The sequence below is a fragment of the Nannobrachium achirus genome, assembly GCF_963921795.1.
Source record: "Nannobrachium achirus genome assembly, chromosome: 2".
Classification (NCBI taxonomy): Eukaryota; Metazoa; Chordata; class Actinopteri; order Myctophiformes; family Myctophidae; genus Nannobrachium; species Nannobrachium achirus.
In genome coordinates this window covers 37,312,778-37,334,357 of record NC_137811.1, presented here as the reverse complement: position 1 = coordinate 37,334,357, position 21,580 = coordinate 37,312,778, and the positions used below count along the sequence as shown (strand labels likewise).

The window sequence follows — 21,580 nt, the reverse complement described above, 5'->3', positions numbered from 1 at the left end:
GTCTGAAGTCATAGTCCAATACATTAGTAATCAGTAAGAAGAAAATATGATTTAGAGCAGATTCCTAATTTGACATGATTCAGAAACCATCTAGCTCAGTATAAAATCAAACAGAAACATATCTCTATTACACAAGATAATATACACTTTTTGCATCATCACAGATATAAAAAGTGTTTGAACAGGAGACAGGTTTAATATATACAGTGAAATGAAAGGTACAATAATATGTTTCTGTAAGTCTGCAATCCAACTGACCAGAGGCTAGCAAATGGCTAGCAATATTCATGAAATGTTCTCAACTGACAGCATTAATATGGATCTCCAAACATGAAATGATACTACATATCAAAAAAAGGTAAACAAACAGGAAAAATGAAGACAATACACAAGTCTGTGCAGCTTCAACTCCTATATTTCTGTGTGAACATTGTAGCTTGTTTCAAGGAAGTGAAAACGAAAAGTTCAAATTCCCAAGAAACCAGACTATTTTAAACACCCAGTCTGTATAAATAGCTTACGTTAACCTACTTGACACATTCAGACTCTTAATGTTCAATTCACAGAGAGACATTGCCAGACATCTAAGATACTGTTTGGTATGAGATTTACAACAAAGTTTAATAACAATGCAACAAAGGAACTTCAAGTAATGACCAAAATAGCTAATGTAGTGTTTAGTTTAGTGTATTTTAAGACCATGCACTCTCAATATGTCTGGTGGATGTTTAAGGGCCACATGTCCCCCAAAAATGTATTTGAATAATACATGTAAATTTAGATGAATCGATAGATCCATTCTTCACAATTGCAATTCCAATACCCGACAACATACTAGGCCAAGCAAGCAGGATGAACTATAAACAAATACCCATCCGTTCATTGAAAAAAACTTTGTAAAGCACCAGCGATGGTCTTTCAATATCCCAATCATCAAACTACAGTAACAATCTTTTATGGTAGCCTAACCCGTGTAGGCTTATACAGCAAGAGCTTTTCTTCAACAAAACAAACTAATACATGAATAATGGAAAAACAAAGTGCAAGCGTTATACCAAATTGCAGCATATACTGTAGTTCTATGTAAAGCAGGTCTGACAATAAGCCTAGAATAATGGATGCAAATGCAACAGAGCAAAACAACCCTAGCTCCAATTAAATTACAGATTTTGACTGATGTGTCAAACACCAAAAACACCCTTAAGCCTTGCTTTTCTTTGCTGATTGATAGCAATTTTGCTATTGTAAATGGACATAAGCAATTGGGAAACTTTGGTCACCAGAGGGGTTAATACCAATTTGCTTACATGACATTCTTCCACAACATAGTTGAAACTGTTAACTATCTACATCTTTAAGACTGAAGCTAGGGCATTGGTCTTTCCATCAAAACTTTGTCTCCCTTTTTAGGGAACCAACATGAAATTAAGTTAACACTTTACTATACAATGGCCCTATTTCGCAATGTGCATTGATTGTAAAAGAAAAAGAAAAGAAAACTCAAGTACACAATACTGTGCAAATTATAATATTTTAGTTGTGTAACAAAGCAATGTAACTACAAAGAGTACAAAAATAACGATTTATAGTGACATCGTGTTGCTAAGGATTTGCACAGCATTACCATGTACCTACGATATTTTTCCACTGAAATGGGGCCACTGAAACGTAAAGAGATACCTCAAATTCTTTATAAAAGAAATATAGATAAATGTGTACAAATATTTACACAGGGGGGGAGGGAGGGAAAACCAAGGCATTTTAGTGTTTTGGATTCTATGATCATCCATAGTAACCTTCTGTGATTTTATTCACTTCCCCCAAAATAAACCTTACTGTCTTCTTTAGCAGCTCTCTTGGGAGCGTTCACGCTGTGGTGTACGACAGGGGTGCTCACTGCTCACATGGCCTCACTACGGTTTCAGGGTGCACTGTGTGTCCTGGGCCAGCCCATGTCCCTGAGGTCTACAGAGGGCCTGTTTTAGTTTGTCCACTCGTTGCCAGCGTCGAGGTTCTCAACCCGAGTCTGAGTCACTGGTGTCCGAGGAAGAGGAGGAGGAAGAGGATGAAGAGTCAGAGCTGGAGCTGCTTCCGCTGAGCCGCGAGGGTTGGACGTGAGGGTCCACGCCGCTAGGCTTCTCCACTGAGGGCAAACAGAGTTATGAGGAGACATGGTTAGGGACATGGGACAATAAGCGATATTATCGTTTATCGTGATAAAAAACACTCGATAATCGTATTGTGGAGATTTAATTCATTGTGAAATCGTCCTCCGTCATGCACTGGGATCAATTCACCTTTTATTTGCCGAGCTGCATATCCAGTACCATTTAAACCCTCCATTGGTAAAACGTACTATAAGATATGTACTTGATACAATCTTTTCACTCTCTACCAAATCTCTTTGGTAGAGAATTATCCGATTTACAAGCTCACTACACGTTGCGACACGTTGTGAGCTTGTAGATCTGCTATTTTTTGGCAAATGTTCCGCCCCAGGATAATGGATGTTGAGGATATTTTGATTATCGCGATAATATCGTAAATCGCGATTTCTTTGGTCACAATAATCATGATCTGAAATTCTCATCGTCCCATCCCGAAACATGGTTGGAATGTTTTTATAATATTAACACAATGGTTGCCACCTTAAAATCTCTTTGAAGTTCCAGGATGCCACAAGTCTCCATAGACTTCCATATAATTCATAGAGCACGCGTTGCACATCCATGCACCATGTGTGTGCACGCTGTTCACTTCACAGCTTTCAAACAAAAGAATCCACTTGGAAATCCATTCAGGCATTCATGAGATATCAGCCATTATGTATTCTTCATATATATATAAACAAACATGGCTGCCATGTTTGAAAGATGGGGTTGGTATGGGGGTTAAACATGCAATTTTGCGATCGCGATCATGCCCAGTGGTTAGAAGGAGGTCCAAATTTCTTTTTCAAAATGGCTGCCAACTCGGGGCGTGGCATGTGCGGACGTCGGGAACAACTCGGGCAACTCGGGGTGTGGCACTAAATGAAATGGTCCTTTTAGGACCACTTCACCCATTTTAAACCTAAGTTCAAATGCCCAGTACAAGATACCACCATTTCTGCTATTCGCTCTGTGTCCTATCATCAGTACTAAGGTGTGGTCATTTTAAACCAGATTTCAAACTAGTTTTAGCTGTAGTTTCTATTATTAACTTGGAAGGTGATTGGAAGGTTTCTGATTTCTGTCCACAGCCCACCAAGTAGAAGGAAATTGGGCCATCTTAAGGGCGATTTATTATACTCCATTGTATGATGTCTGACGTGTCATGCTCCAAAAATTGCAGACCTACAAACTCACAATGCCATGCATCCATGACGATTTGTCAGCTCTTAGAGGTCAGCTATTTTTGGCGAGATAAACCAATTCATGTCATGAACCAACATTGGCCGTGGCAATCTCTAGATAGATACCACTTCACTAATGTGAAATGTGGGACAAGCAGTGGAGCCTCATGCTATAGCAGAAGATAAAATAATTGCATAGACCTTAATGTAAACTAGAATAAACACTGGAGCTGAATTCGCAAGGTGGTGAGAACTGAGAACATAATGAACATAATGACAACAACCATATGATGTGTTGTGTTGGCCTGGAACCAGACCAATCCACCTGGGCAAAGAAAAATTGCCCTTGGCAAATATGGGTCTGGCCCCGCTCAATTGTGAGTCCATTTCCTCTCCCCAAAAAGTTGGGGGAACCAATCAGGGCCCAGCATTGGTCTGGTCTAACCAATCGTGTCCAGAGCCATTTAACCCACCCCTTGGAAATGAAAATTCTGCCCGCGAGTCCAGACTAATATCCGATACGCAGTGAGGAATTAGTATGAGCAACGCCAGGCTAGCGTTGTGTGAGCTCACCTTTGGGTTTGGGGGGTTTCTTGGCAGAGTTCAGCTGTCCACTGACATCCTGCAGCCTCCTCTCCAGCTCCATCCTCTTCTCAAGTGTCAGCTCCTCTTTTGACTTGCCACCGCCTGTTCTTTTTGCTGTGGAGCAGAAGAATAAAGCACAGCATGGTTCTTAGGGAACTTGGGGTTTTCCACATCAGAGCTCTGTCCCTACATTTACACACAAGCTAAAGGAAAAAAAAGTATATATATAGTATAAAAAGAGGATCTGCTCAGGACTGGTTGTCCTTCTGAGCCAGTGGCAGTCTCTAAGGCTTAACTTATATTTGGCCGAGCGATCGAGAAAAAAAAAGAAGAAAACACCCATTTTCAAGTGAACGTGCATGCAACTTTTACCACATGAACCCTAGCGTCCCTATTTTGGGCATGTCATAATTGGTGAACATTCAGCAAAAAGCGGTGAACGTGGGTTTTCAACCAGTGGTCCTTGAGAGGGTTTCAGTTGGTCCCCAGCTAAATGATGGAGAGTTGGTAACCAAATGGACCCTTATAGATCTTTCTTAACTGTCGAGAGTGTAGAATGAAACCAAATTCCATTGGTTTCATTTTACGCTCTCAAGAGTTAAATTATTGTTAAACATCTGCATTACTTCATTTACAAGAAGTGTAGACAAATAGAGAACGTAGAAGAATTGTTATTTTGGTCAACATTATCTATCTATATCTGTTATCTCTCCTATGGTACCAACAGCATGGAGGAATTATGGCCAAAATCTTATACAACAATAAGAAAATATTCTTCGGCCTGAGAGGCTAAATCTCATCAAATGGTGCTCTCACTCTTACTCTCTCTCATATCTATATATGGCTTATTAAGTGGTTAGGCTTACAGTTCTCTGGCTCACCATAAGGCTTGCGGGGCTTCTTCCTCAGACAGGTCATGACATAGCGCTCCAGCTCCTTCAGAGTGGACGGCTTGAGGGTCTCAAAGTCGATCTCGATCTCCTCTGGGTTGGTGTCCCTCAGCGAGGGCTCCCTGGCCTGGATGATGTGAACCACGCGGCCCAGCTTCTCTCCCGGCAGCTTGTTGATGTCCAGGCTCAGCTGGCGCTTCTCGTCGTACGACATGGGCACGATCTCCTCCTCTTCCTCAGAGTCGTAGTGGGGCAGCATGGTGGGGGGCGGCGGGGCAAAGAACGCCTTCTTCGTGGGCCTGGCTCGGAGAAAAGGAAGACGTGTGGTCAGGACGAGAAAGAATCTTGATGTTGATGGACAGAGTAAGGGAGAACATGTTGAATAATGTAACATACGAGTGCGAATACCATTATCATACGGTGTCAATATTTGAACAAAACCATATCTTCTAATGCTATTAATATTTGTTATACTCTTATAAATATTGTTTCAGTAGATTCACCTCATCAAATTAAGTTCCAAACCGGAAACTGGGATGAATCATAAATATTGTTACAGTAGATTCTGGTAACCATCAACAATGAAAAGAAATGCAGCTTGACAGAAAAGGCTCAGTCTTGTAGTTCTACATTTCCAATGAGGTATTTCACAGGCAATCTCCGACCTGGCAAGGCCATGGCTGTCATATCAATAGGATTCATATTTCCAAAACACAAACAACACTGTCATAGCCACCTAAAGCAGCTAACAAATGATAAATAAGGGTTTCAGTTTAAATTCATAGAGTGACATCATGATCACTGGAGTCAAAATGGAGTCAAATGTAACCAACAACGTTTCAGCATTTCATAAACAGATAAGTGCTTGCTGTGTTATGGCTGTGAATAGAGCGTTAGACCTACAACAATAGAGGTAACATTGAATAGCTTTCCTTGTAATGCTACAAGCTTACAATGCTCCGCAATGCGTTGTAAGCTTATAGATCTGCTATTTTTAGCAATCATAATGTAGAGCGAAAACAGAGCCCTGAGGGACTCTGCTCAACAACATATGAGGTGAGGTTTACGTGGTTACTCATAAATGTGTAACTGTGCAGATATAAATGAAACCCCTTGTTTGAACCTCTAATGGTTTTCAACCAGTGTGGTCCTTGAGGGGGTTCCAGGTGGTCCCCAGCTAAATGATGGCAAGTTGGTAACCAAATCGATCCTTATAGATCTTTACCTCTTGAGAGTGTAAAATGAAACAAAATGGACCCGTCTACACAATTAGAGAATGTCGACTTTTATTTTATTTTGATCAACATTTGCCTGTTATCTCTCCTATCCCACATCAACAGCATGGAATTGTGGACAAAATCTTATCTAACAATAACAACATATTCAAAGTTTTGGGTCTGAGAGGCTAAATCTCATCAAATGGTGGTCTGTGGCTCAAATACTGAATAAATAATGGGCCTTGGTATGAAAAGGGTTGAAAACCACTGCTCTAATGTAACTTACATTGTTGTTAGCTGCATCTCTGCTTAACTCATCCAGTGCCAAAACCGAACATGTTCGGTTTTTTAAAACGTATTACATATGCCAAAACCGAACATGTTCGGTTTTTGAAAAAAAAAAAAAAAAATGTTTTTGAAAAAAAAAAATTGACATTTTTTTTTTTGGACCCCATCAAATCTAGTGAACATGATTTCAATCGCGATTTTGCATGTTCCACCCCCATACAACCCCATCTAACATACAGGGCAGCCATGTTTGTTTACATAACATGTAAAACATAATGGCGATTATCTCAAGAATGCCTGAACGGATTTCCAATCGGATTTTTTTGTTTGAAAGCTGTGAACAAACTGCACAAATCCACTCCAATGCAATCCAGGATTGCATTGGATTTTTTAGAGCTCATTCTTCTCTGTTTTTTTCCCATGCATGAGGTGTGCAAGGTTTAATCATGGCTAAGTTCACGAAAATAAGGCTTCTAAAATGCTTGGTAGCCAATAGCTAACTTCAAGCTAACTTCATCCTCTTCCTGTACATGCACAAAGGAAAGTGTTCAGGCAAGTCATGGCTGCAGGGCTTCTGCATATACCAGCATATCTCTATGGGATTTTCTATGGCACCTGGGGCGCCCTCTAGTGGTGAACGGGTGGCACTAAAAGAGTTAACAATCAGACATACTGTATACATTTTCTTTACGATAGTTACTAGTTACTCACTTGCTATTCTTGTTGCTCTTCTTGCTGGGGCCTTTCTTGCCCTGCGTACTGCCTCCTCCTCCTCGGGCAGACTTGCTCTTCGTCGGCTTGGCTGTTGGCAACTTCCACTCCTCTTCCACGGCTCTAACTCGGGCCACTCGGCTGCGCTTCTCCGGCTTCTTCTTTTTCTTCTTCTCCTTCTTGTCTTTCTTCTCCTTCTTCTTCTTGGGCTTGACGATGGGCTGAGAGAGCGCAGCCAGCTGCTCATGCACAGCTCGGAGCTGTGAGGAGGGAAACGAAGGGAAAATAATGTTAAATTTGAAAGCAAATGCCACAACTAAACCAGAAGGCTTTAGCAATCAACAGTGCCCTCATGTTATCTATTCATATCTGCAAATGCACAAAATCTCTCTGCGACTGTCCAGGGCATAATTAAGGCACTGTCTGACCGATTGACTACAAACTTGGCGTGTAGTCAAACGGCTTCACGGATTGGCCAAGCATCAAATATAAGTGGTAGCGTGTACAATGCCATCAGGGATCTCTCCATTTCCATATTTTGCCAATCTCGGATATGCTAGTAGGTACCACACTGGTTCCTCTGAGAACAAGTTCAATGGGTATTGCATAAACTGATGCAGCATGTATTCACAACTTGCATCGTTCTTAACCTGACATTGTTATAGAGTAGGCCGGTGGCCGTGGGTAAAGCACTGGCTACTCTAACAACAGGTACAACGAGTGCAGGAGGACCTACCTGTGTGCAGACCTGGTCCTGCAGTTCGGCCAGACGATGAGCTCGCTCCTCCTCGCTATCCGAGCTGGGGCTGCTCTCGCTCCCCTCACTTTCACTGCTGGGCTCGCTCTCAGAGGAGGAGGAAGAGGAGGAGGATGAGGAGGACGAGGATGAGGAGGAGGATGAGGGGTGAGCCCTAGACAAGGCTGGGTGATCCATGTGGGGCTCGTCTGGCATTTTCGCAAAGCGGAATTCGAATACGTCCTAGAGGACCAAGCGAAGGAGATGGAGGTAATGAACGACATGTAAAATCAGGACAAAGGACAAAGAGAAGATAAATACATTCCTCATTCCTCTTTTATACATCATGATATTATACACAGAGGTTTGGTAAACAACGGTAGAGGATGCACGTACAAACATCAGTTTAACTCAAGTTATCACTGAAACAGTGAAGTAAAAAAATGATGTCACATTAGGAAAATAAATAAATAAATAAACTTAAGCTGATGCATGTCTATGATGGCTGATCTAACCTGCAGCTTCCGTGCCATGCCCACAACATCATGGTCAGGTGGGTTGTATTTGTAACAGTTGGAAAACATGAGTCTAATGTCACCGGCGAACTGCTGTGCGTCCCTGTACTCTCGACAGTCCATCTTCCTCTGATTACAGCCAGACAGAGAGAGGAACAATAGTTAGAACTCAACAGCAGCACACTTTAGACAGATGAACCACATGAACCCTAGCATCCCTAATCTGGGGGCAAACATCTGGTGAAACCAGCAGATCTACAAGCTCAAAACGGGACATGTTGTGAGCTTTTAAGTTGACTATTTTCAGCAATTTGGTGAGGGTTTTTTAAGTGGTTAAAGGACTGTCCACACCTAGAACTATAAGTGTAAGGTTTGCTGAGGATCTGAATTAACATAACTTTGAGCCAGTATTCATTACATATATAGGGTGACCAGACGTCCCGTTTTACCCGGGACAGTCACGTTTTCAAGCTGCGTGTCCCGGTGTCCCGACAAATATCTCTAAAACACTAATATGTCCCGGTTTTCAACATTCACTGCAAAATTGTCCCGGTTTTCGCCAGAATTAAAATAATAGTAGCTGTTTTCAGTGGTTGCATATAGACATTTATCATGTTCTTTTTATGAAAACATGCTCACCTAACCAATCAGAAAAAAGGAACAAATTCATTGCGTGTCTGAATTCAACGCTGAGGCTGTTTGTCAATCACTCACTGCCTGTTTGCAACCCTGCGGTGCGTGTGTGCGCGTGCACGAACGTTAGAGAATGGGCACGCGCGTGCGCGGTAACGTGCGCATGGCTTTGAGGGTCCCAGTTTTAGGCAACAGTGTTTTGCGTCCCGGTTTGAGTGGCTGAAAATATGGTCAGTCACCCTATACATATAGGGTTTTCTATGATTCACGTTCCCACCAGATGTTACCTTGATGCTGCTGAGGTCCATAGGGCACTTGATGATATCGTGGTAGTCATGAAGTCCCAGTGCCGTTGCATCCACAGGCTTGTAGAAAGGCCAGGCGTATCCAGCATGCTTTTTTGACAACAGGTCCTTCAGCAGCCCACTGCAGTACCTTAACTGTGGGCTCAGTTTGCCCCTACGCGACGGCTGCAGCTGTACAGAATCTGGCAAGTCCTTTTTGGGGGGTTTTATTGGCCGTCCACTGCCCACTCTACGTCCAGAGCCAGCCATCATGGGCTGGAGCAGGACGGGACCCGCAGGGCCCCTGACCAGGCCCATGCCAGGGGGGGTTTCCATGCTCATGCCACCCAAGGAGGAGAGGGTGAGTGGTGAGGAGTCGTGGACCTTGCCCCCGTGGCCCCCCTTCCCCAAGCCTACCATGCGGGCGCCACCGGACATGCCCACAGACATGCCCACGGACATGCCCACGGACATGCCCATGGTAGAGGGAGTGGTGGTGTCTGCCTTCCGCTTTACACCTTTCTTCTGCAGAGAATTTAAGGGTTGGATGTTAAACATTTGTTCTATTACAACACCAGATCGGTAAACGGTCTTTAGATGTTAAAGGTGTCATACTGTTAAAAAATAAAGAAAACCCCCATAAGTGCAGTAGCACACATTTGGACACATAGGCCCTCATTTATCAACATGGTGCAGATCAAGTTTTTGGCGTACGCAGAAATTTAGGCAAGTGTAGGCATTTATCATCACATCGTGACTTTGACGTTGGCGTAGGGTAGGATCAGATCTCACGTCAAGTTCTGAGGTGGTGTAGGATTCTTTAACCGTCATTCAGATAAGATTGCGGATCCGGCTCAAGGATACAAGCGCTTACGCGAGAGCATTTTGCGGAGTCGGGAGCGGCGTGGCGCTGCTTCTTTTCGTGGACCGTGAGGTAGAGTTCTCAAATTCTGCCTGAACACGACCATACCCGAACCCGACCGACATTTAGGGTAGGGTAGGGCCTAAAATGTATGCTAATTAGTAGGGCCGGGTAGGGCCTCAGGCTCAATGAAAAAAGAAAATATATTATTTTATTATTTTATTACTATTACGCTGTGATAGACCCAACCATACCAGACCCGACCCGGAAAATTGGTGCGTTTCAAGAATATTTAAGGGCGGGTTATTTAAATTCAGCCGGCAACGCTGGGATCAAATTTACGCCAGGTTTGTCTGTTTAGGATAATTTTGTAAATGCCACTTCAACGTTCCCCTACGCCAATATTGGGGGGGATACGCTGCTTTTTACACTCCATTTATAAATGAGGGCCATTAAGTTATAGAATGAAAACCAACACGTAGAGCTGGGTTTGTGCCTGGTACCTTGGTAGTTGGCTGTGTGGGAGGCATCACCAAGATGTTGGCAGGGGGCAGGCTTTTGGTCAGTACAGTTTGGGGTGAGTTGGCCAGCATGGATTCTCCCGTGTCCGAGGAGGAAGGGGAGTATGCCGACTGGGACACTGCTGGGACCTGATGAGCCCTCGATGCTGAGAGATAGGATTTATTGGAGAAATACAATTAGGCTAACAGACAATGCGCAACAGACATAACAGACTTGTATTCTCAACCAAAAGCAATAATTCTTTAAGCATTTCATTCCTGTTGCAAAAAGCAACATTCAATGTCTGTCTCTTTGCTGAAATTAGCATAAAACATTTTCACAGGCTCACCATTAGACTTGCGCCCTTTGCCCCGCCCAGCTTTGTTCCGTGGGGCCGGAGGAGGTAGCTCTAGCTCTTCCTGGGGCATCTGAGCTACCTTCTGGAGGAAGATCTTCTCAAGAGACTGGGCCATCAGCACAATATCATCTGTAGGCTGGAAGAGCCATAAATGCATATCAGTGCAATGGCAATAAGACAACAAATATTCCAAGTGTCCTCAAGGTTTTTATAAAAGCTCAGAATAGGCTCTTTGTAGGGAATAGACCCTGTGTGTTTTTTCAAGCCACCAAGCCGGAACACAATCAACTGATTGATCATACAAAATAAACATACTCTGGAAATGCATGCAGCCCACCCTTCTGAATGCTTTTGAGATTTTCAAGTGGGCCCTGTTCCAGAAAAGGTTGGGATCAACTCATGGCATAAGCCTACCTTATTGTAGATGTAGCAGTTGGTGAACATGGTGTTGAAGTCCTGCATGCACTCACTAGCGCTGCGGTAGTAGTTGTTGTCCAAGCGCTTCTTGATGGTCCCCATGTCCATGGGCTGTTTGATGATCTTATGATAATCCTGAGCAGACAATAGGAGGGAGTTGGAAAATAATGGATGAGAAGATGAGGGGCATAATATAGACATTTTATAAACAAGGCAACTAAATTACACAAACGCGCACCATCCCACAAACACACACCCAAATTTATAGGCCTGTGACGATTCACTTTTTCCCGATTCGAGTCAGTCAATCTTTCTGACATTTATTTCAGCCAAAGTGCCAGTGGTACAACATTACAACAACATGTTCCTGGTCAAGATGCCAGAAAACACAGAACACAACAGTCATAAAAAGAAAAGAAAAAATCGCTGTGCTGCAGGCCTACAGCACTGTGCTAGCTAGGGCTGCAAGCGAACCTTCGGGGATTCGAACGTTCGTTCGTTACGTTGGCAATCGAAGTTCGAAATTAATGGGTTCAGTTTTTTTTTGTTTTTTTTCTCTTCTTTTTTCTACACGAAAAATAATGATCAGAATGTGATAGGCCTATTCAGAATATCACAGTAGTAGAGATAGCAAATATGAAATAAGTTAGGCCTACCGGTAAACACTAACAGTTAATGGTGACCGTTATAGTAGTTATAAAATGCACCAGAATAGCTTGGAGCGATCAAGGACCGTCCTCCGCTCCAATTCCGCTCCTGTTTGGGGCCGCGAACCAGCCTCGCTGACACACGCTTGATGACAGTATAGTGAGAGCAGCTGAGCTGGGCAGAGACAGACATGTGTGTGCTCTGAACAGCGAACACACATTCCATGCACCCAAAGATTAAACAGCCTTTCTCCTAAGCATGAGCAAACATGGATTTCATTGCAAACCCCTAAAGGATCTATAATGCGATTTCTGGGGTTGTTACATCGAGACCAGTTCAGCCCGAACGCAACGCGCTCCGACGCAGTCACCAAGTCTAATCATCATCCGTGCAACTCCGCTATACATTGAGCCTGTTCGTCAACAAACTGTGCAACATTTTCTCCGATTGGGTTGGATTTTCCAAGTGTTAGCCTAGGAGTTAATGCGGCCACGCATCCACGTGTTTTCAATGGATAAAACAGCGCATTTAAAACATTTCCTACACTGTTTTAGCTGGTTAAAGGTACATACGTTCGATGGTTCGATGGCCCGATTGTTCGGTTTTTATTCAATCGAACGAACCATCAAAGGTTCGATGGTCCGTTAGGAAAATCCCCCCGAAGTTCGAATCCCTAAAACAGGGCTAGATTACAGCCCTAGTGCTAGCTTTAGCCATAACATGACATCCTCATGACCTAAAACTGTTCCTTTAGGACCTGTACTTACTCTGACTGAAAGTGGTTATTTCACCTTCAGGTTATTTTATTTTTAATAAATAAATAAAATCTGGAAAATCGATTCTGAACTTTGAAAATCGATTAATTGAATCGCCGGCATTAACATCAAGATAATATAGTAAATCGATTTTTTGCACCGGCCTACAAATTTAGTGTCAGCAAGATCCAGTAGGACAGAAATCTAAGCCAACTTGAATTTAAAGGAGTAGTTCACCCCCAAAATGACTTTTTTTCTACTGATTACTCAGGCCATGGAGAGTAGAGTTCAATAATATTTTGAGCGGTGGTCACACCGTCTCCATAGCGTGGCCGTGTGTGTAGGTATGTATGTATGTATGTATGTATGTATGTATGTATGTATGTGGGTGGGTGGGTCTGTATGTAGCCTCAAGCCTGTGGTGTAGTACCTTTTATGACCACACATGTTAAGGGAGGGGCGCTGTTTTCAGGCCAGGCCAGGCCAGGCACACACACACACGCACACACACACACACACACACACAGGGGGGAAGGGGGGAGGGGTTGGTGGGTAAGAGGGTGCTGTTGAGACTAGCCTGGGGGGGGGGGGGGGGGGGGTTGGTGGGTAAACCACCGCTCAGTTCACACGGGTGTGATTTTTTTTGGTTTTTGTCACATTCCTAAGACAAAAACGTGATAACAATAAATTTACCCCCATTGATTCCGGATGGTGACCCGTTTCGAAACGGGTCACCATCCGGAATCAATGGGGGTAAATTTACTCGAATCAAAATTTTGTCTTAGGAATGTGACAAAAAACAAAAAATATTATTGAACTCTACTCTCCATGGCCTGAGTAATCAATAGAAAAAAAGTCATTTTGGGGGTGAACTACTCCTTTAAAGAATACAGGCCACTGAAGAATTCCATGATTACCACTCATTGACACAGTAAACTCTCCAAAAAAGGTACACGATTTCTACAAAATCATGGTTGCTTATCTGTCTAAGGGACTAATAAGTAAATGCCTGATATAGATGAATGTCTGATTATACAACCACTTGGTGGAGGTGAATGAATGAATGAATGAATGAATGAATGAATGATTTTATTTCGGTCTTAAAGTACAAAGTATGTACAATGTAAAAAACATTAAAACAAAACAGATTAAAATAAAGAAAAAAAACAAAATTTGGACCGAAAAGGTGTAAGCAAGAAGCCTTAGCTTATAGTGCCTACCCTTTTTACAAATCTAATTATAAACTACTTATATCAACATCTAGCAGTGTTGCATAAAAACAAACAATATACAAAAAAACATAACGATAACATAAAGTTAGAATTCATTTACTAAAATATAGATTTCCAATTCATAATAGAGTTTTGTATTGATTTACTGTTTTAATTTTAAAGGATTTCTTAAACATGAAGATAGAACTGCATGTTTTTAGGTTGTTATCACAATTTATCCATAATTCTTTTGCCATAACCGAAGCACATCTTTTTTTTATATTTGTTCTAGCTGTTTTTACCTCAAAACTGAATTTGCCCCTCAGCTCATATCGATTTTCTTTCAGTGTCTACCTTGTATGGAAACATTCAAAGAGCTGCCTCCCCCTCTCTGGAGCAGGTGAAAGGAAGGTGGGAAGAGGAATTGGGAACTACTACAGCAGGAGTCACTTGGCAGTCAGCAGTGAAATTTGTGCATTCATTCACTGTGTATCAGATATGGTCTGCTACAGTTTCAAGTATTGCATAGGCATCTATCCAGAAACAAGTTGGCCAGAATGTACCCAGGTTTAGACCCAATATGCATGTATTTGTCATATTTTTGAGCGGTGGTAGACCGCTCCTATACGTGGCTGTGTGTGTGGGTATGCGTGCGTGCGTGCGTCCATCCGTCCATGCATGTAGCCTGAGTCCGTATGTAGCCTGAGTACCACAGGGTGACCAGAGAGGGTGCTGTTGAGTCTAGCCTGAGCATCAACTGCAATACACACACACACACGCGCGCGCACACACACACACACACCGGGGTGAGCAACACACACACATACACAGACACACACACAACCCCTCTGTCACACACACACACACACACACACACTAGGGTTGCAATGGTATGAGATTTTTAACACCGAAGATATAGTCCGTGTCAACACCGCAGTTATCGGTAACACCGTTTCAACCACCATTGCGTGTCTTGTCGTCTTGTGAGCACCCAGTAGCAGCCAATGCTACCTCAAGCTACAACAACAACAACCATCCGACCATATTAAAAATTCAGCTTTGTAAAAAAGCAACAACACTGTTAGTGTTTTTCTTGTTTGGCTAATCGTTGTTTTTCTGCCTACTGCGCGCTGTAACATTATAAAGCCACAACTAGTCTCCTGGAACGTGCCCTGCGAGTGGGGACGAGACATCATGCAGTCTGATGGGCTGTGCCTCGCCCCGTGGATGATCCGTTGATTCTGGATCTGTTCTCGACACTCCCACACAAGGAATAGCTCCCAGCCTCCCGCGATTGAGAACCGAATCCCATCGTTCATTTAAAAGAGCTGTTCAAAAGAGCGGAATCGTTGGCGAACGTCACATCTCTACCGCGCTCCTCGGGGCAGGGCAGAGCAGCGGATGCGTTTTCTTTTTATTTAACAGGGTTATCGGTGTGCAAGTAACCCTAACACACACGCACACACACAGCGGGGGGGGGGGGGGGGGGGGTCAGCAGGTCGCATTTCCACACACACACACACACACACACACACACACACACAGTTGAGCAACCTTGCAATGCATGTATTTTACCCATATACCTCAACCCCAGTTCCACTCACCCAGCGGTGCACAGCTTCCACCGCTCAGTTCAGGTGTGATTTTTAGGGGCGGCATAGCTGAATGGTTAGGGAGTGTGTTGAGGCTCCCTTTAATTGTTCAAATGTTACTTAGCAGAAGAATATCTACAGTGGAAACAGATGAGAGGAGTAGGTGGACAGGGAAGCTTAGAAGCAAGTAATGGGCTTTTAAAGGTGATACACCATGCATTTAAAAAGTATTTATGTCATATTGTTTATGTCCCAAAAACGTTTTTCAAAAGGTTTGAGGCTAAATTACCACTCCTGAATAGAGAGCCTCTCATTTTTGAATGGCTCTCGGAGCATTTTCAGCTGCAGTACCACCTCTGGCCTGAACTGCGCCCCCCCCCCCCCCCAAAAAAAAATCTTTTTGAAAAAAATATATATATATATATTTTTTTGAAAAAATACATACCGGTATATATTTTTGAAAAAAAAATAAAAAATAATAATAATAATGGGGAAAAAAAATCGTCAAAAACATCCGTCGATGACGTCATCGACGGCAGCAAATCTGGACAGCCTGTTTTGAGAACCCGTGGGATGCTTTTAACCTCCGCCTTCCCAAAACCAGAGAAAGACACAACGGTCAGAAATGGGACTTTGTGAGGATATAAGGTGCTAGTGGGACCCCAAAAAAAGGTTTTAAAATAGGAAAAGTGAAATTTCATGGTTACCTTTAACTCTTTGAGTGCCAGCGCCCTCTAGGGGCCAAAGAATGCCAGCGCATCTCTCATAGGCGAGCGCTTTAGCTTCCAGGACTTCACCTTCCAGGACCTGACGTGCTCACGTTCATGCACGGCATGGAAATGTCCCGGATGAAGATGCTAACAGAATGGCTATTCCCATTTTGTCATCTAAAAGATCATTTTTGGGCGATTTCACCGTAAATAAACCTCGCGCCGCTTCCCTAAAACACAAAAAAGAGATATAAGCCTTTAAAGATGCGGTCTTTCATTGGATTAGGCGGAGATTGGCGATTGCGTTAGCAAATTACGGCCGGCCGGGAGGTTGCTAGCTTTCGGCTAGTAGCTAGAAAATTCAGGCCAGGCTTCAGAAGGCCTCTTATCATTTTATTCATTTAATTAAATAAAGCCGAACTACTTCGGGATCGGCACACTCGTGTACTCATCGGAAGCGGCGCCGAACATCGGGTGAACATTGGGGAGCTCAAAAATGTATTTTAAACCATTTTTAATGGAATATATCGTCGGACAGAGTAGAACGGCTAGCTGGCTAGCGGCTAGCGAGCCAGGACCACCCACGACTCTACAAGCAGCTCGGGGTAAGTGAATTAATAAAAAAAAGATTGTATTGGATTGAAATAAAGCCGAACTAGTTCGGGATCGGCACCAGATGAGTTAAATAGAATAATACTTACAGGCAGGCTTAGCCTGTAGGCATCTACTGGCTCGTGAAAGGGCCAGGCAAAGTGGTGCCTCCACAGGGACTTCATCAGGGCCTTCTGAAGGTATTGCAGCTGGTTAGTCATGCGGTTCTGCCGACTGGGATCCCTCACTGGAGGCTGTGGTACGGCCGGGGGTCCCTGAGGCATTGTGCCGGGCAGTGGAGGGCTCTCAAAGTCCTCATACAGCAAGGAGGGCTTGCGGATGCGCTTCCCAGACCCACCATGATGCTCCATCCCGCTACTGGACAGCCCTACCAGTGAGCTGGAAGGGGAGAGATGGAGAAGGAGAGCACACGTACAGGATTTTAGGATGAGGTAAGACAGTGGTTCCCAAACTTTTTAACCAGTGACCCAAAGGAGAAATTACTGGTACACATTCGCACAGGAACCAGGAATTTATGGAATTTCTTACATTTTTTTTATTTATTTGTGATTACAATTATTTAGAAAAATCATTGCATTTTTGAAAAGGTTTTGAAATAATAATTAAAAACATAATGTAGGAAACAAAAAATTAAGGGACCCATCCTGAGACTCCCGACCCAGTGTGACACATTTTCTTTTTTTTTTTTAAATATTGACCCAATGAAAAGTATTAACAAGTAACAGTTTTGAATAACTGTACAAGGTTTCTTCCTGACAGAGGCGATACACGGTAACTGTACTGTAATGTTCAATGGAAATATCCCTCTGCCTAGTGCCTACTCCATCGCCTAGGCAACCAGGATTCTATCAATTGGCTGCTACTTTTGGCACAGTCACGGCAGCCCCAATGGTTCCTTGTTAGTCAAATTCTAAACTTGAATGTACTAGTAGTACTGAGCTCCGTATTGAATCATCGTACTTATTGTCATAATCGTCACAGGTGAGGTCAATTATTTATTCTGCATTTGAGCCACGGACCACCATCTGATGAGATTTAGCCTCTTAGGGCCCAAACCTTAGAATGTTTTGTTATCGTTGGATACAGATTTTGTCCACAATTCCATGCTGTATAGCTGTGGTACCAATAGGAGAGATGACAGGCAAAACGTCACTCAAAATAAAAATAATTCTACATTCTATATGGGTGAAAAAAAAAGAAAGGAGAAAAGTGCAAGCTCTCAACACTGCAGTTACAGGAAACATTGAGAATAAGGACAAAGAATAGAAACAGAACAATATACAACGTTTAAAAAAATAATAGAGATAGAAATGGCACTATGGAAGACAGAAATACTTCTTTGCCCAGGTGGAAAGCAAACAAAAGCAGCAGAATTATATGCGCGGTTAAAGAGACATTGTTAAAGAAATGAAAGAGAGCGCATACGGTATAAAAACAACAAACACTGTAGCAGCAGGTATGAGATCAGTTTCATGTGCATGGTAAAAGATAAACATAGCAATACAGTGGCAGTTATTGAGTTTCTATATCTTGTCCATATTGCATGTTTAAACCTGCTGCTAAAAATAGATGAATGAAATGTAAAGATTTGAGAAAGAACTTGGAACTGGGTAATAATTGGTTTCTTTCGTTTCTTCCACTGACAATAATAATAATAACAGTCCTTTGTTTGCTCTTATTGTAGATGGACACATGGCACTGAAAGTGATAACACCATCAGTAATTACTATTCAATTCTACACTGACTGCAGGGCTGTCTAACTTTGTACAGATTCAAGTGGGAGTCTATACTGCAGTACTCTTCATTTTCAGAGGTTCTCAACCTTGTCAGCTGGTAGATTCCTTATTTTTTGTTATGCGTTGATAACGGCATCACAAATAACAGATGTAAAACACACACTGCAGACTCTAGTTTGAGCGTCACAGCTACAGTTTTCTCAGGCTGTGTCTGGGAAAGGGAATAGAATTACCATTTTGTTTCAATCCCACCATCATGTCCTCCCTTCCCTTTCATTACTGCACATGGTCCAGATTTAATAGAATTTAGCTACATCTCACCCCGAGCCCCAGGACACAAATCTGTCCCACTGACACAAAAATGGAGACAAAACTCTGCATCAGCCAGATTTAGCACCCGCAGGGCACACAGTGTACAGTATTCAATATACAATATTAATTGGTAAGCATGGGCATTGTTTTTGTTGGTGCTTGGAGACAAAATATGGGCTCATGCTCTCGTCTTATGCCTCATTCACACTACAGATATATAGTTGAACGTTTTGCTTGGTAATTCAATGTAATCTCAATGGAAACCAGCTTTAAAGCTTTCAAAGTTTTGTTCTTTGTGTGTGCTGCATCTTTAAAGCTGGTTTCCATTGAGATTACATTGAATTACCAAGCAAAGCGTTCAACTATATATCTGTAGTGTGAATGCGGCATTAGTCTACCCTTTATCCATCATTATATTCTTCATCATCTTTCTATCAACAGTACACTTTGGTTCATTAAGGCTGTGGTCCATGCTAGTGTCAGTGAGCATTGCTGTATGCCAACCCCTGAATCATGAATGGATAGGCCTACTACAAACTGATGAGTTCAACTACAGATAATGATGTGTTATATTAACAATCACATTAGAGCAGTGCCTGTCTTATAAACCCTGGTTATAAAACCCAAGCTTCATGATGAATACCTAGCCTTGGATCAAGACTATCATAGATGTTTTATCGATTTTTACATTTGCATATCAACAATCGATACTAAAGTTAAAGTCAGACTATAATACATCTATAATAATCTTGACCCAAGGCTAATGAAGACCATAATATGTCCAGTACCCACCCACGCAACGCAAGCTCCTTTGACACCTCGCAATACAATCCCATCAGCTGGCCATCGCGTGGTTTCAACGCCCCGCCTTCATCGTGTTTGTAAACACTGACAGAGGAGAACGCTTATTCTACGAAAATGACCATTTGCTTAACAAAAAGCCCAAGTCTAACGTTTGTCATAGACAGACTGCATTGCAATCCCTTCATCACATTCATAATTTAGATTCGTCCCGGTCCCAAGCATGACTTTTGGTCGCAACCGTTTACCCCACCAAAGGAGACAAGCTCAAAGCTAAAATGTAAATCACATCCGAAAGCTAACCAATAAAAACAACACGCTGCTGCAATATTTTTAGGCAATACAATAACGTTCGTCTATAATGCAAGTTGCTATCCTGCATATTTAGCTAACGTAACCATAGCATCTGAAAACATCTGCAAGAAGGCATTAATATTTGCTGTTTCAACACACAGCAGATATCCACGTAGCATTTAGCACATCATCATCCATGCAATGAATAAGCCGGTTTGGCACTGGCAGTGCCGGGTAAACAGGAGAGAGATGACAGCCGTCCTTATTTGCCTTGTTGCCCGGGGTGACTCGGGGAGGCATAGCAAGCTGAAGCTGCTGCCAACATGTCATGCTAAAAACAAAACCCAACAAAACAATATTAACCCAATGTTGACGCATGTGACGTTTGACTGCGGCAGCCTTCAAGTATGTCTGTCATGAAGACAAACGCCTCTGCAAGCTAGCGTTAACGCTCTAACGCAGTGGTTTTCAACCTTTTTCATATCAAGGCTCGTTATTTATTCAGCATTTGAGCCACGGACCACCATTTGATGAGATTTACGCCTCTCAGACCCAAAACGTAGCATATTTTGTGAAGATTCAGTCCACAATTCCATGCTGTTTTGATGTGGTAGCACAGGAGAGATACTGAGGCAAACGTTGCTCAAAATAACATTTCTGCTACATTCTCTAATTTATTCAGTAATGCAGATGTTTAACAATACCCAAGAGTTAAAATAAGGGTCCATTTGGTTACTAACTCTCCATCATTTAACAGGGGACCACGTCTGAGACTACCCTCAAGGACCACTGGTGGTCCCCGGACCACTGGTTGAAAACCACTGCACTATTCATATTCATTGCAAAAAAATAAATAAAGGCTGTTCCAATCACTGCGGATCACACAGAGGGCTTCAAGACACATTATTTATCCGGCTTGGTACCTGTCACGATGCGGGTTAATGGCCGCTTCCATCGGGGGCGGATGGGTGACCGGCGGGTCCGGGTTGTTATTGTGTTTTTAATAATGTCCTACTGTTGGTTTTTGATGTCACTGGCGGAGGAGAACAGAGCAGAGCGACTCTGCGATGAAATGGCGCCTAAACGCTTCCGCCTGACGCTTTATAAACCTACCACGTGGCAGGACCGTGTTTCCTGTCACGTGCGTGGCTGTCCGTCGACGCCATTGGCCAGAGGCGGTCATCTGTCACGCCCAAAGTCTCCTCGTCGGAACATCCTGTACTTTTTCGGTGACAGTCCCACTCCCCCAGTCCCACCCACACCAAACACCAAACAAAGGTGGTCTGTCGTTGATAGTAGACTCAATACCACTTCTCGGCTGTGATTTGTAGGACAGCCTATAGTGGTTCTCAAACTTTTTCATGTCAAGGACCCCCAAATTGACATTTATTAGCCCGCAGACCCCCATTTGAAAAGATATGCCAGGGACCAGGGGGACCCCCCATAAGAGATGATTTGTATGGCTCTAGCAGTGATTTATCAACCAATTTAATTTCAAGGACACCCAATTTGACATGCATTACGCTACTGACCCCCATTTAATGGCATTTTTCTATCTCTGAGACCCTGTTATCAAT

General features: G+C 42.9%; 1 protein-coding gene across 2 annotated transcripts; it reads right to left on the bottom strand.

The window, feature by feature from the left end:
* Positions 1-224: 224 nt before the first annotated feature.
* Positions 225-21,067, bottom strand: brd2b (bromodomain containing 2b). Of its 2 annotated transcripts, none has more exons than XM_080748504.1 (12): positions 20,927-21,067; positions 16,949-17,237; positions 11,329-11,466; positions 10,906-11,050; positions 10,559-10,722; positions 9,197-9,718; positions 8,277-8,405; positions 7,762-8,004; positions 7,026-7,285; positions 4,786-5,108; positions 3,908-4,033; positions 225-2,143 (listed from the first exon to the last, which is right to left on the bottom strand). In XM_080748504.1, the coding sequence occupies exons 1-12, from the start codon at positions 20,956-20,958 to the stop codon at positions 2,016-2,018; spliced, it is 2,499 nt and encodes an 832-aa protein (XP_080604630.1). In that variant the 5' UTR covers positions 20,959-21,067; the 3' UTR covers positions 225-2,015. The 2 variants fall into 2 exon arrangements, with proteins under 2 accessions (XP_080604630.1, XP_080604631.1); XM_080748505.1 differs by having other exon boundaries at positions 4,801-5,108.
* Positions 21,068-21,580: the final 513 nt, after the last annotated feature.